Below are 14,082 nucleotides of genomic sequence, written 5' to 3' on the forward strand. Positions count from 1 at the left end.
AACTAACAAAACCTTCATTCCAGTATAGTCAACTGGATGCCAGAAATGATAGTTGTTGTGCAACATGTGGCGTATCATCTGTTCACCAGATGTTTCACAACAACTAGGAAATTATTTGTTTCTCACTATTTGCATACAATTTTTACTTTACGTGACTTGCTATGTAAAGTAGAACGATTTGTCACTAAAGCCGGTTTGGAAAAGTTTGTTCACTAGATACATTTTTTAGGAAGTTACACTAAAATTTAATCAAGTAAACAAGAATGGGTTTTTTACATGAATAAATTCGTTTAAGGGCGGCAAAGTGCACTATTTTAAATGGGGCACCCTTTATATTACTATGTTATTCGGTTCAGCTTGTTATAGTCTACTTTACAGCCTATTATGTATGTACAGGGTGCTGCATTTTCGATGGTTTTACGGGGTACAGAGAAAACGGTAATTGATGATGAATTGATGAAAATTGGTCATTTTGGACCCTCCTCTGTATTTCATTTGCTATTAAAGTTATCAAAAAGGAAAAACTGTTTCCGGTAGAAGTTTTGGCGTAGAATCCAATGGCGTAGTCAGTTTTTTTCTATTACGCTTAGTTTCTGATATATGACAGTAAGTTATATTTTTTTAAATGGAACACCCTATATATTTTTAGTTCATTTAATTCTGTTGATTTTTACTTTTTCAACGGTGTATTAAAAAATAAGTTTGTAAACGTTAATCTCGGTAATTAGAAAAAAAGCATTTTCTTAACAAAAAAATGCTAAATAATTAGTATAAAAATACCCACAGTCGAAACAAAATTTGGCTATGTTTATATTAACATGTTACATGTCGTTTATAAACAGTTTTTTAAACTTCCACCTTAAAAATAGTAGAAAATAGAAATGGCCACTTTTCTTATTAAAGTGACGGTAGAACTGTTTGTAACTTAGATTTTTAATAAGATTTATTAAAAATATTAAATTTTCTGATGTGTTAGTTTATTCAGGCGAACAATATTCAGGTGCTGTTATATTCAAGCCTGGAAAGTTTAGTAGATGTTCTGAGTGGGATACAACTGATTTTCAGTCACGTGTTAAGTGGCAAGTTGGCGAACAGGTAAATGCGGATTATATTATGTTAAAAGTTATTAACAACGTGAGAGTCATAACACAACAAGTTAAGTACATTGTGAAAGTTTTGTTTGGAGGACAAGTGCGCTGGAAAAAACGTTGTTAATGTCATCGATAGTTAGTTAATAGAAAATTTACTTTAAATCCACGTTATTAAATAATTGGAAATTGTTAAAAAAAGAGTATGAGAAGAAACTATAACTAAAAAAACCTTCATTCCAGTATAGTCAACTGGATGCCAGAAATGATAGTTGTTGTGCAACATGTGGCGTATCATCTGTTCACCAGATGTTTCACAACAACTAGGAAATTATTTGTTTCTCACTATTTGCATACAATTTTTACGTTACGTGACTTGCTATGTAAAGTAGAACGATTTGTCACTATAGCCGGTTTTGAAAAGTTTGTTCATTAGATACATTTTTTAGGAAGTTACACTAAAATTTAATCAAGTAAAAAAGAATGGGCTTTTACATGAATAATTTCGATTAAAGGCGACAAAGTGCACTATTTTAAATGGGACACCCTTTATATTACTATGTTATTCGGTTCAGCTTGTTATAGTCTACTTTACAGCCTATTATGTATGTACAGGGTGCTGCATTTTCGATGGTTTTACGGGGTACAGAGAAAACGGTAATTGATGATGAATTGATGAAAATTGGTCATTTTGGACCCTCCTCTGTATTTCATTTGCTATTAAAGTTATCAAAAAGGAAAAACTGTTTCCGGTAGAAGTTTTGGCGTAGAATCCAATGGCGTAGTCAGTTTTTTTACTAAACGTTTAGTTTCTGACATATGACAGTAAGTTATATTTTTTTAAATGGAACACCCTATACATTTTTAGTTCATTTAATTCTTTTGATTTTTACTTTTTCAACGGTGTATTAAAACATAAGTTTGTAAACGTTAATCTCGGTAATTAGAAAAAAAGCATTTTCTTAACAAAAAAGTGCTAAATAATTAGTATAAAAATACCCACAGTCGAAACAAAATTTGGCTATGTTTATATTAACATGTTACATGTCATTTATAAACAGTTTTTTCAACTTCTATCTAAAATAGTCGAAAATAGAAATAGCCACTTTTCTTATTAAAGTGACGGTAGAACTGTTTCTAACTTAGATTTTTAATAAGATTTATTAAAAATATTTAATTTCCTGATGTGTTAGTTTATATGATTTCCGATTTTGTTTGGTATTTTAGATATTGGCCTTTTTTTAGCTTAGCAAAGGCCTTTTTTTAAAATAACAGGATTAACCTCTACAAACTTATATGTTGTAATACACCGTTGAAAAGGTAAAAATCAACAGAATTAAATGACGTAAAAATATATAGGATGTTCCATTTAAAAAAATGTAACTTACTGTCATATGTCAGAAACTAAACGGAATAGAAAAAAACTGACTACGCCATTGGATTCTACATGAAAACTTCTACCGGGAACCGTTCTCCCTTTTTTGATAACTTTAAGAGCAACTGAAATACAGAAGAGGTTCAAAAATTAACAATTTTCGAAAATCTTTGAAACAAAGAAGTTTACGCCGCCCACTTTTCGCCAGTCATCTCAGCTCAGAAAAAGAGATCAGAACACGTATGCTACTTTTTTTCTATCTATTACCGTTTTCTCTGTACCCCGTAAAACCATCGAAAATGCAGCACCCTGTACAGGGTGAGTCAAGGAGAGAGTGAAACTTGTTATCTCATTTGGTTATCAAATACTTGAACTTTTATTAAGTATGTCATATACCTAATGTATTAGTCCTTACCTAAGTAAGAATAAACATTTTAAATTGTTGTTTTTTTAAATGCAAAAAAAAGTTTTCTAAAAAAATATGAAATACAGTGTGTCCAGGATAAGGAGGGCCACTATGGGGATCTTGAAAACGGTTAGAGATTTGGTTAAATGGGAGATAAGTTGCGTAATCATAGCCTTAATAAAGTGACATTCAGAAAATATCGACTTTTTCGGTTTTTGAGATATTTTGAAAAATGTGAATTTTTTGGTTTTACGTTTTATTTGTTTGTGACGTTAATATTGAACCTAGACCAAAATTAATAACACTTCTCCACAGCAACTTTTAAAGCTATTTTAAGTGGAATTATCAGTTTTTCATTCCGACGTTTTGTTTTTGCAAAACCATCATCAACTTCACTTTTTTAACTCGGATCCTGATGTTTTTATGTGAGATTCTGAAAGCCCTTTTTATTCCGAATTCAATAATGTATGAGAAAATTACCACAGTTTTTGTCTTTGTAAGTTAACTCACTTTTTTCTTACGTTTTATCTGCTTTTATTGCTGATTCCTATTCATTAAAAAAAGAAAATTCAATAAAACGCAAACTGATTGGCAAAAAGAGAAAACACAAATAGATATCCGGCTTGGAGAACGTACAGGAAACACAATAGCCCCAATGTTACCCAATCGGGGTATTTTTATAGCAAAATAACCCTCCCGACTTACTTTAGTCCCAGTTTTATTTCATTTATATTGAAATCGAGTTGCCCTGGACAAAGTTTAGCTCCAAACGGATTTTGCAGGTTATTTCCTGGTAGTATATCCAAAACTGGGAATTTTCCCAGTTTCAGAATTGTGTATTTGCGTTTCCGAGTAACTTCTGAAGAATGGTTTTAGTTTAAATGATATCAATGATCGTGAGAGTAATAAATTTGTGGGTAACGATCTAGACGCGAAATTTTATTATCGATAACGTCGACAAGAGGCGTCCAAACCATAAACCCAACTGGCAAAACTACATAAAATTTCGTCGGCACCGTGAAAACGGCCCAAAATTCTTTCCATTAAAGTTAACAGCCGCGCTCATAATTGGAATGGAGAAATTTGTCGAACAAATAAAAGTTGTCGTAACGCGTTCGACTACAAGCGAAAGCGGCAACGTCGAGGCCAAGGCAAAGTAATTTGATTGGTCTCGTTTCGCGTCCCTCCGGCCTTAATAACAGCTACAGTCGACAGAAAAACTGGACATTTCTCTTAGTTTTCTATGATGAAACGTCCGACGCTTTAAAAGACTTTTATTGTAGTTGAGTCAGCAAAACTCTGTATCAGAAACGTTAATTATTACGCCAAACTTTGAGGCGTCATTTATAAAAATAGCAAAAAAATCTAAAAAACATATCAGTGTCCCTAAAGAAGAAAAGAAAATGATTTGTAGTTATCCATTTCTGTTACGCCAGTTTTTTTTTAAATCAAAATTTATGTAAAAATTATACATATTGAATTTTTGCATTTTTAAAATCGTCCCAAAAAGTGTTATTTAACAATAAATTTGTCCAACAAAACAGCCTCATAAAGATTTCAAAAAAGCACATCATTTTGACCGTACATTCTACCTCGTTTATGCTAAACTGAATATCAGCGCAAATTTCCTAATTAATAATCGCCCTCGGTTTAAATAGGAATTGACACATCCGACCCTTCGGGGAAGTTTAAATGCAGTTTACAGCTGGCAGGAAAATCCCCAAAGGAACACGCCACCTGTACAAATAAATGTAGTTTTATTGGTCGCGGCTGGTTGAACATAATTCACTCAATAGTAAAACGGCAGTCACATGTCCATAAATTATGAAAAATGCAAGTGTTTTGTGTGCGTCCGAGTGTTGGCAACACTGCGGAAGTTTATGCACAGTAAAAGAAATGTGGTGGGGTTTACAGCCTGATGAGTAATGTGAATTTGCTCAACGAATTAACTGTATCACGTACGCCTCGTATATTTTTCTAAATCACACTTTTGTTAATTTTGAGGGGGATTTTACTTTACCTCCTTACTGAGGATGTACATTGTTTCGAGGGTACAGTTTTCTTTTTATTGGCATATTACAAAGTGTATAACTTCCAGTATAACTAAACTACAAACTAAAGGGCCAGTTTACGCTGTTATGTTAGTGGGGTTTGGTAAAGCCCCCAGGGGGCATTTGGCCCCTGTTTTACTTACTACTACTCGGTTTCAAGCTTACACACCTACTTTAAGGGGCTTTTGAAAAACGGGCCTAAGGGGTCTTTGGCATTAATGGCGTTTGGTAAAGCTTCCAGGAGGCGTTATCCCATTTTTATATAAAAAAATACTGTTCAAAGAAACTTTTTCCAGGTGACTCGATGAAAAGCTTGCATACTTAGTTTAAGGGGTTTGAAGCCCCTGACAAAGGGCCTTATTAAGCTTTTTAGCATTAGTTAGTGAAGCTCTGAAGGGTGCGCTAGCCCTTTTTTTTTACTTAAAAACACTGTTTAAAGCAATTTTTTCTAGATAACTCGGTCACAAACTTAATAGCCGAGTTTAAGGGGTTTGTAGCTATGAAAAAGAGGCCTTAAGGTCCAGTTAAATGTTATTGGTGTTGGTGGTGCTTGGTAAAGTCCCCCAGGAAGCCAACCCCCTTCTTTCCTTAAAAATCATTGTTAAAACCACTTTTTTTGAAACAACTCAATTACAAGCTTGCACACCTAGTTTAAGGCTAAAAAAGAGTTTAAAAGATCAGTTTAAGCTTTTTGGCGTTTGTAGGGCTTAGTGCAGGCCATCAAAAACCACTTATACCAGTCAACTAAACCTTAATTAAACTCCAAAAAGTGTCAAAATCAATTTTTTAGAGTATTTTCGGTAGACTATATCCAGTGTTAACTGACTTAAAAAAACCAACAAATGGAAGTAAAACAAGAAATACGTTTTTACTAAAATGTTGTGCACTTTCACCCTGTATAAACCTAATCTAAACCTTAATTTACTCAATTGGAAATCCTTGCAGTACAAATGAGGGTAAGTAAAAACTATCATCTGAATAAACTTAACGTGGTATAAAATTGTGAAATTATCTGCTCGATTTACCAACAAAACTGCATACAATTGAAATAACGCAATTTCCTCTCAAAACGTTTCTGTGCAACAGAATAAGCAGAAACAATCGTTTTTACAGCTTTATTCGGAAGACTTAACTACGTAAACTTGTACGATTTTCCCCCAAAAAAAAAGTCCCTTTGCTTTCTTTTGTCGTGGTTAAAAGGAGATATATTTAGACGATAGATCATGTTTTCACACTTTCTCATTCGTCCCTTCCGGTTTGCTTATAACGCGCACCCCAATTTGTTAGTGTCAAGTTAATACCGACCCATTATGTTTATTAATTACGCTCTAAAAGCATTTTTATGCCCGCGCTTACAAAATCCTAATGATTGCCTGTTATTTTAACTCTTAACTTTGAATGAGTACGATGCACTCTAATTTAAAATGTCAGCATCAACATGATTTGAATGGTTATGATGTTGACTTCTTGTAAGGTTTTATAGTGGGGTAAGTCGTAAATTCGGTCGTAAATTTCGTGGATAAATATTAAGAAAAGGACCCACATATTTCGAATTTTACAGCCCAGAAAGTAGTTTTGTTTTTATAATCCCCCCGGCATATTTTACTCGAGTTTATAACCGAATAACGTGCGATCTGGCAATTTGCTATAGTAAAACGCAATGAAAACTTTTGTAACTGCATTTTCCCATTGTTCGACTCGTCGAAATTAAATATCAAACATATCGGGAAATTCATCGCTACAATTCTAAATTAAATTTTATCGATTACGTGGGAAAAATTGCACACTGATTATCTTTTGTATTTGGAGACGTGTAATAAATGATTGTGGAAATTCCGACGCCATTTTTAGTAGATTTTCGTGATTTTTACATGGAATATAAATTGAAGCGGATTGCGTTGTCGAAATGGATTTTGATAGGCGTTTTTTTACCCTTGATTTTAATTAATCGAACATTTTTGTACACCACAATTAAAATTGTGGTTAAGTGAAACAAAATTCTATATAAATAATAAAATTTGTCTATGACTGTTTAGTATAATATTATCACTCACTAGTTTTGAATAGATTATAATACCCATTACATACCCGTGAGTAATGAGTCATTGTTGGACATCAGCAATATATAGCAAAAATCAAAGTAAAATGTAGTGACGTAACAGTTAATAGAAACATAAATGTTTTGAATGAATGTGTTTCTATTACATTATTTCGTCATATTTTGATAGAAGGCTGTCAATACAGCTCTGTCTATTGTTTTGTTCTAAACCTGAAAACTGTGAAATTCAATCCTATAGAAGTAGAAAACAACGAAACATACTTGAAAAGTAACGAAATTAGTTTGATTTTCGGTTGAATGTATTTTATACCTTCATTAGTGTATTTTTGGTATTTATAACATTTGGGTGTCAGTTTCTGATTTAAATTAAGTCTAATTTTAATATGACAACTGTTAAAATCAAGGTCGAAATTCTCTCCATAAAGCTGTAATACCACAAAAGATTCTTAAAATCCTGAAAAATCAGTACCAAAGGTATTTTATGAGTGTAATTTTGACAGTTATGACATTTGGCAGTCAATTACAGGTTACAGCTCTGTTTTTTGTTCTGTCCTAAACCTGAAAACTGTCAATTTCAATCCCAAAGAGGTATACAAAACAATAAAACATTATGAAAATTAACGAAATCAGTTTGATTTTGGTTAAATGTATTTTAAACCTTCATTAGTGTATTTTTGGTATTTATAACATTTGGTTGTCTGTTTTTGATTTAATTTTAGTCTAATTTTAATATGACAACTGTCAAAATCAAGATCAAAATTCTATCCATAAAGCTGTAATACCACAAAAGATTCTTAAAATCCTGTAATATCAGTACCAAAGGTATTTTATGAGTGGAATTTTGACAGTTATGACATTTGGCAGTCATTTAAAGGTTACAGCTCTGTTTTTTGCTCTGTCCTAAACCTGAAAACTGTCAATTTCAATCCCATAGAGGTATACAAAACAATAAAACATTATGAAAATTAACGAAATCAGATTGATTTTGGTTAAATGTATTTTAAACCTTCATTAGTGTATTTTTGGTATTTATAACATTTGGTTGTCTGTTTTTGATTTAATTTTAGTCTAATTTTAATATGACAACTGTCAAAATCAAGATCAAAATTATCTCCATAAAGCTGTAATACCACAAGAGATTCTTAAAATCCAGTAAAATCAGTATAAACAGTACCAAAGGTATTTTATGAGTGGAATTTTGACAGTTATCACATTTGGCCGTCAATTACAGGTTACAGCTCTGTTTTTTGTTCTCTAAACCTGAAAACTGTCAATTTCAATCCCATAGAGACTTTCGTTGATTGCATTTTATGACTATATCAATGCACTTTTGACATTTATAACGTTGAGTTTGTTTCTGACTTAATTTTAGTCTATTTGTAATATGACAATTGTCTAGAAATTACTATAAACAGTATTTTATAGGTTTATGAGTGGAATTTTGACAGTTATGACATTTGGCCGTTAGTGACAGCTCTGTCCTAATCCTGAAAACTGTCAAATTGTCACTCAGTGATCCTCAATTTGACTAAGATACTGTCTATTAAATGGAGGCACACACACACAGATTCTCCATGTTTCCAGCCAAATTTAAACCACCCTAAGTGAAACCCCAATAAGTGAAACAACTTACAGTTTCCCTGGTGTCTGTCATTTTTGTGCTTCCTTTCCACCATGTGATCAATGGTTCTGGACGTGCTCCTGTCACTTGACATTCCAATTCGTACGTACGTCCTGCAGATAGCGGTTTGTAGGGAGTCAACAGTTTGACCGACAAAGGTTTTACTGAAACAAATACATCCCATATTAATCCAAAATTTGGCCCTAAAATACTGACTGAATCCATCTAATCGTGTAGGGCAAGTGGTTAGCGTAATGCGGCAATTAAGCAATGCATAAGCGAAGTAATCCAATGCTAATTTGTGTAGGTTTATGTCTAGTTATGAGGGATAATTCGAAGCGAATCGCCTGTGTAATTGTTGAGTTGATTTTCTACTTATTACAAATATATATACAAAGGAAACTTGCGTCAAAGCATCTTAGTGTGTAGTGAATTAAGGATTATGTAGAAAATGTTAGCTGAAACTCCTCGACAATTTAAATTAAGTGAACATGTGCAAAAGTAGTTAATATTAACGGAAAATGTCATGTATTAACAATCTAGAAGTTACACTGGGCTATTTTAAAGTACACAGTTACGTTGTGTAAATTTACATCTTTTATAATAGCCCATAATATACCAATGTTCCTATTTAATTCCTTTTGTATTGTCAGAGAATATTGTACTGAGTAAATTACAAAAAGGGTTTTAATAAAATTCCCACTTGATCTTCGAAAATTCCCATCCAGGCCACCACCAATATAACCAGACTTTTTTCAAAGAATCTTATGAATGCAATTATGGCAAAGTAAACTGCAAGGCGGGCTCAAGTTGATGTTTCAGCGCAACTTTCGAATATAAGAGGATTTGAATATTAACTTCCATCTGAAACAAACAGACTGCAGCATACTGGGGCATTTTAAAATTCATAGACTTAGGCGGCTTGCATAATTTGAGTGTGTACGATACACGTTTTATGTTCAAAAGAGCCCGCTTGTCAAAAAAAATCCGACAAAATCAAACTAAAAATCCCCTTAGCGGAATTCAATTTCTTTCTCTCGTGTTTTCTTTTTGTTCAACGTACGTCCGGATGTATCATGTATTTTGGGGTCTCTACAAGGAAAAAATCTAATAAAACGTCTGGTTTGGCGGCTGGGGGAAAACAAGAAAGCGCCCGACAATTTAATAATCCATTTTACATGGTAAATTCGTGTTTACTGGAACGATGTTTGTCAATTTGCTAAGTCGAAAAGCTGTAAATTTTGATGAAAACGGCGGTGTTATGCAAATCCATTTAATTTTTCGACAAACACCAGAGAATATCGAAAGTTTCTGTGTGTTTTAAAAGTCCAAAGTTGAGGCAAACACAGTCTGGATGAAAATCAGTTCTTTATTAATTTTGCGGATTTGTGAAAGCTGAAAATTTAGATGGATGCGCCATTAATTTAGGAAAGTCGTAGCAGGCTAATTGCCCCAACCGCCCAGAGTAATCGTAAATCATCGTTTTGATGCTAATTGGGGCAATTCGCTTTTCGATTTGTTTTTAATTGCACCTGTTTTGGGCTTTTTATTGCCACTGAAATTACACTGCGAAGGAAGTCGCCGATGGTTTATGTTGTAGAGAAAATTAAAGTTCATTAAATCATGTTTAAAAATGGAGTTTTTACTATTTTGTGCTCAACTAGTGAAGAAGAATCCAAAGTTGTGTTTTAGTAATAAGATTGCTTTGCTTCGAAAATTACCTTGTGCAGATTTTGCCAATTAATCATTTTCTACTGCTATGTTCCATATAACTTAATGAAGAAGGGGGAGAAAGTTTTGCTGCACTGTAAACTTTAAAGTGAAATGTTTTAGAAGTACTTGTTATTTCAAGTCTAGGATAATTTGCAAAGTTTTTAAAAACGGTGTTTTTGAACTTAATGATGACCCAACATGTATGATCGCAAAGATGCATAAATTACTTTTTGTTGGACAATTTGACTGTTGTATTTTTGCCTGTAAACTAACACGAAAAGTTGACATACATTATGCTACTTTCCTGAAAAACGCTTCTTAAGGAAGACATTCTCCAAATTTTTGACTGTCAGACCGTTGGACCAATTTTGATACAAATTTGGAACAAGTACTTATGAAATGAATACTCGTTATGTGATGTGAATGACATTTGTCAAAATTGTTTAGAGGCATCGATATAGGAGGATAGTCTTATATTATTCAAAATTGACAAAAAGTTGATTTTTAAGGCTAGAACTGAATTTACTAAAGTCCTAAAGTCTATTTTCAGGATTTTAAATGATGTACAACTCAATTTTCTGGATTAAAACCAGTCTAGAGTTCAATTAAACACTGGTAATAGTCCAAGTTAAATTTTTGGACTAATCCAATTCTAAAAATTAGTGTTAGACTAATATCCTAGCATTTAGTGCCTACATTTTTTACTTTCATCACTGAAGAGTCTGAAACTTAACTTTTACTATTGTAAATAATTTTTTTAAACTCGATTTTTCATTAAAGCACCAAAAACAGTCCGAATTTCTTAGAAATGCTCAAATACTTTCCACCGATGAGTGTAGAAGTCAATTTAATTGTGAAGAAGCTTGAAATGATATTTTCAAGACTATGGACAGTGTTACGAATTGGATTTTAGGCCTGATAAGTAAAAAATTGTGTGAAGATCGATTTTTCAGGCTGAAGTACTAAAAATAGTCTACATTTTTAAGAAATGATCGCATTTTTAACACCGAAGTGTCTAGAAGTCAATTTAATAGTGACAAAGCTTGAAATGGCATTTTTATGCCTATGGAAAATGTAAAAATCGTTTTTTAAGTCTGCTATGTCAAAAACTTGGTGAAGATAGCCTTGGAACTCGATTTTCCAAGCTGAAAGCAGTTTTAGGGCCCTAAAAATAGTCCAGAGTTCTGAGAAAATTAAAAGCAAAGAAAAAAAACTAAAAGTTACTCTTCAAGTCAATTTGTATGAATCTAATGCCAATATCCTGTATTTAAGACTATTTTGAAAACTACTTTTGAATTATGAAAACTGACTTCAAATGCAAATTTTAAGCTGTTCATAGACATGTTTTGGTGTCCAAGTCAATTTTCAAGGTTTAAATGTATGAATTTGTACTCAAAAATTCTAGAGAAAGTAGTTTTTCTTGTCTACAAATATCAATTTTCTCTAAAGCTTTTCAACTTCTCTAAAAACTATGACGACTGACTACTTTAAGCCTCTCAAGACAATTTTCACCGTTTCAAAGTAAATTTACTGGTTTCTAAGTCAATTTTCAAAACTAAAGTTTTCCAATTGGTCTGGACTATGGAAACTATGAAAACTGGCTATAAAAACATTTTTTAAGCTTCTTAATTCAATTTTTACCGTTTTCAAGACAATTTTTAAGTTGGTTTTAAATGTAATAACAATTATTTCGTAAAAAAAAATTCATAAAAGATACTTGGTTTTTCAAATTGAACAAGAAAAGTAAAAGAAACAGTAATTTTTGAAAAATATCCGGTGACGTAGAAAATAAGGCGAAAAAACTATCTTTCTGTATATACGCCACTGAACAGTTTCGACAAACGTCATTAACATAACATAATGAGTACTAATTTCGTATATATTTGTTCTAAATTTGAATGGCATAATGCATGTCAACTTATTTTTTGAGGGGCTATCGAATGGTGAAATATTGACATTTAAAACTGGGCCACCCTGTATAACAAACACCACCAACGATTAATACATTCCTCAGTATATTACAGTACTACTTGCATAATATACAACAACCAGCAGTAGTTACGTGATTGCTTTAAAAACAAAACTAAACTGACACAAAAAACAAATGCTTCAAACTACAACTTCAAAAGATAATCAAACAAAACACCGATTCAGGAGTGGAGTTGAAAACGGTTTGTTTGTTCGGACCACAAAACTGCATCGAACACCCTAAACAAATTAAAACATCCCTTAAACTTTTCGGTAACAATCGTAAAAGTCGTTACTCGAACGACCTCGGGAATTAAGCGCATATTTCGTAGCTCCCGTTTGTATAGCGTCTCGTTCCTTCTCGAATAATTGCTATGTGGGTTATATTGTGATTAAGGCTCCCAGTCTTTAATTAAGACGGTGCCATGCTTGCAACCCCCGAAATGCTGCACCCTCAGCTATCGCTGTTTTGTTCCGACGTGTAAATTCTCGCTTATATAGCTTCCGTGTTTAACCTCGCGTACCCCTCTCCGTTACCATCTTTTAGTTCTGTTTACCTGCAATTTCTGATTGGCCAATTAATCGATATTAATTTCCCAGCAGTAAAGTTTATCACTTCATGTACTAATTACACTATATTATTAAACCAGAAGAATAACTCTGGGTGCGTATTCTTAGAAGTTATCAAAGAAAACTATCCAGACCTGTCCTTGTCAGCTTTTTCTGTCACATAGACTGCTCTCTGCTTTCAAGAATAAGGGCCTCGTAAAGATTATTTGACATAGAAAACAAAATTTTCTTCATCTTCTGAACCATCAAAGAACAAAGGACTGTTAAACAAACCGAGGTTCAAATAAAACAGTTAACATTCTCAATAAAGTCTGAGGAAACTGATAAGAACGGTGTAGACACAAAGGGCAAAAACGGGCATCGGATGTTTGCGCCGAAAGGGCCCCCCGGAAAAGGAGATCAATTAATAATATAATCCGAAGACGGGAATAAGCGATGAATTATTTGCTCGACTAAAAGCAAGACGGAGCTTTCAAGATAATAGGGAGACGATTTTTGACGCCTTTTATTGTCTCAAACCGGCCGAAATCTCTTGGCCGTAAAGTTGAGGCTTTTATCTAACGACAAATATTGTGTTGTTTTTCTAGTCGTTATTTTTCAGATTAACGCTTAACAAAAAATATTAAAACTTTTATTACTGCTATTTATTTTGTCTAAGAATATAACTTCTGAGTTTAGCTTGAATTTGCAAATTAACTAAATTAATGGAAGAACAACATTATATTCTTTGCGAATATAACCATATTTTTGATCAATGAATAATAAAAGAATGCATTTGTAAGAAATAATGACGTAATATTATACAGTGTTGTTTCTTTGTGGATTAAATGATAATGTTATACATATAAAAATATAGGATAAAAAAAATTACATTTTATTGAAACAACTTAAAGAAAACTTTTATTTTGTTAACTTTTAACATAACTGCTTATTTAATATCAGTCAGTTATTTAAGTCGGGCACCAGTTGCTACATTCATCAGAATTTGAATAATTTGCAAATTTACCTGTATCAGCTAGTTTTTAAATTTGTATTTTGAGTTGAAGTTAATATGAAAATAATATTCTAATTTGAAATTAAGTATCAAGTTTGGTGTCGTCCTTAAAACCAACTTACATAATTAAAATTTGTTGTTGTTTTAAGTTGTTGTTCCATTGAAAGAAAGTAGAATCCATAAATTGACAGAAAGTAAAGTAGTACTTAAAAATGTCATCAGATAAAAGCAAAACAC

General features: G+C 32.6%; 1 protein-coding gene across 4 annotated transcripts in view; it reads right to left on the reverse strand.

The window, feature by feature from the left end:
* The window catches only part of LOC145725686 (nephrin-like), a 226,191-nt gene that overhangs the window by 24,149 nt on the left and 187,960 nt on the right, over positions 1-14,082 (reverse strand). For all 4 annotated transcript variants that reach the window (XM_081974530.1, XM_081974527.1, XM_081974526.1 and 1 more), the window contains exon 6: positions 8,613-8,764. In XM_081974530.1, coding sequence (XP_081830656.1) covers positions 8,613-8,764 — 152 coding nt within the window. The remainder of the gene's footprint in view (positions 1-8,612; positions 8,765-14,082) is intronic.

Source organism: Ips typographus, linkage group LG2, assembly GCF_016097725.1.
Source record: "Ips typographus isolate SLU linkage group LG2, UJ_Ityp_2.0, whole genome shotgun sequence".
Classification (NCBI taxonomy): Eukaryota; Metazoa; Arthropoda; class Insecta; order Coleoptera; family Curculionidae; genus Ips; species Ips typographus.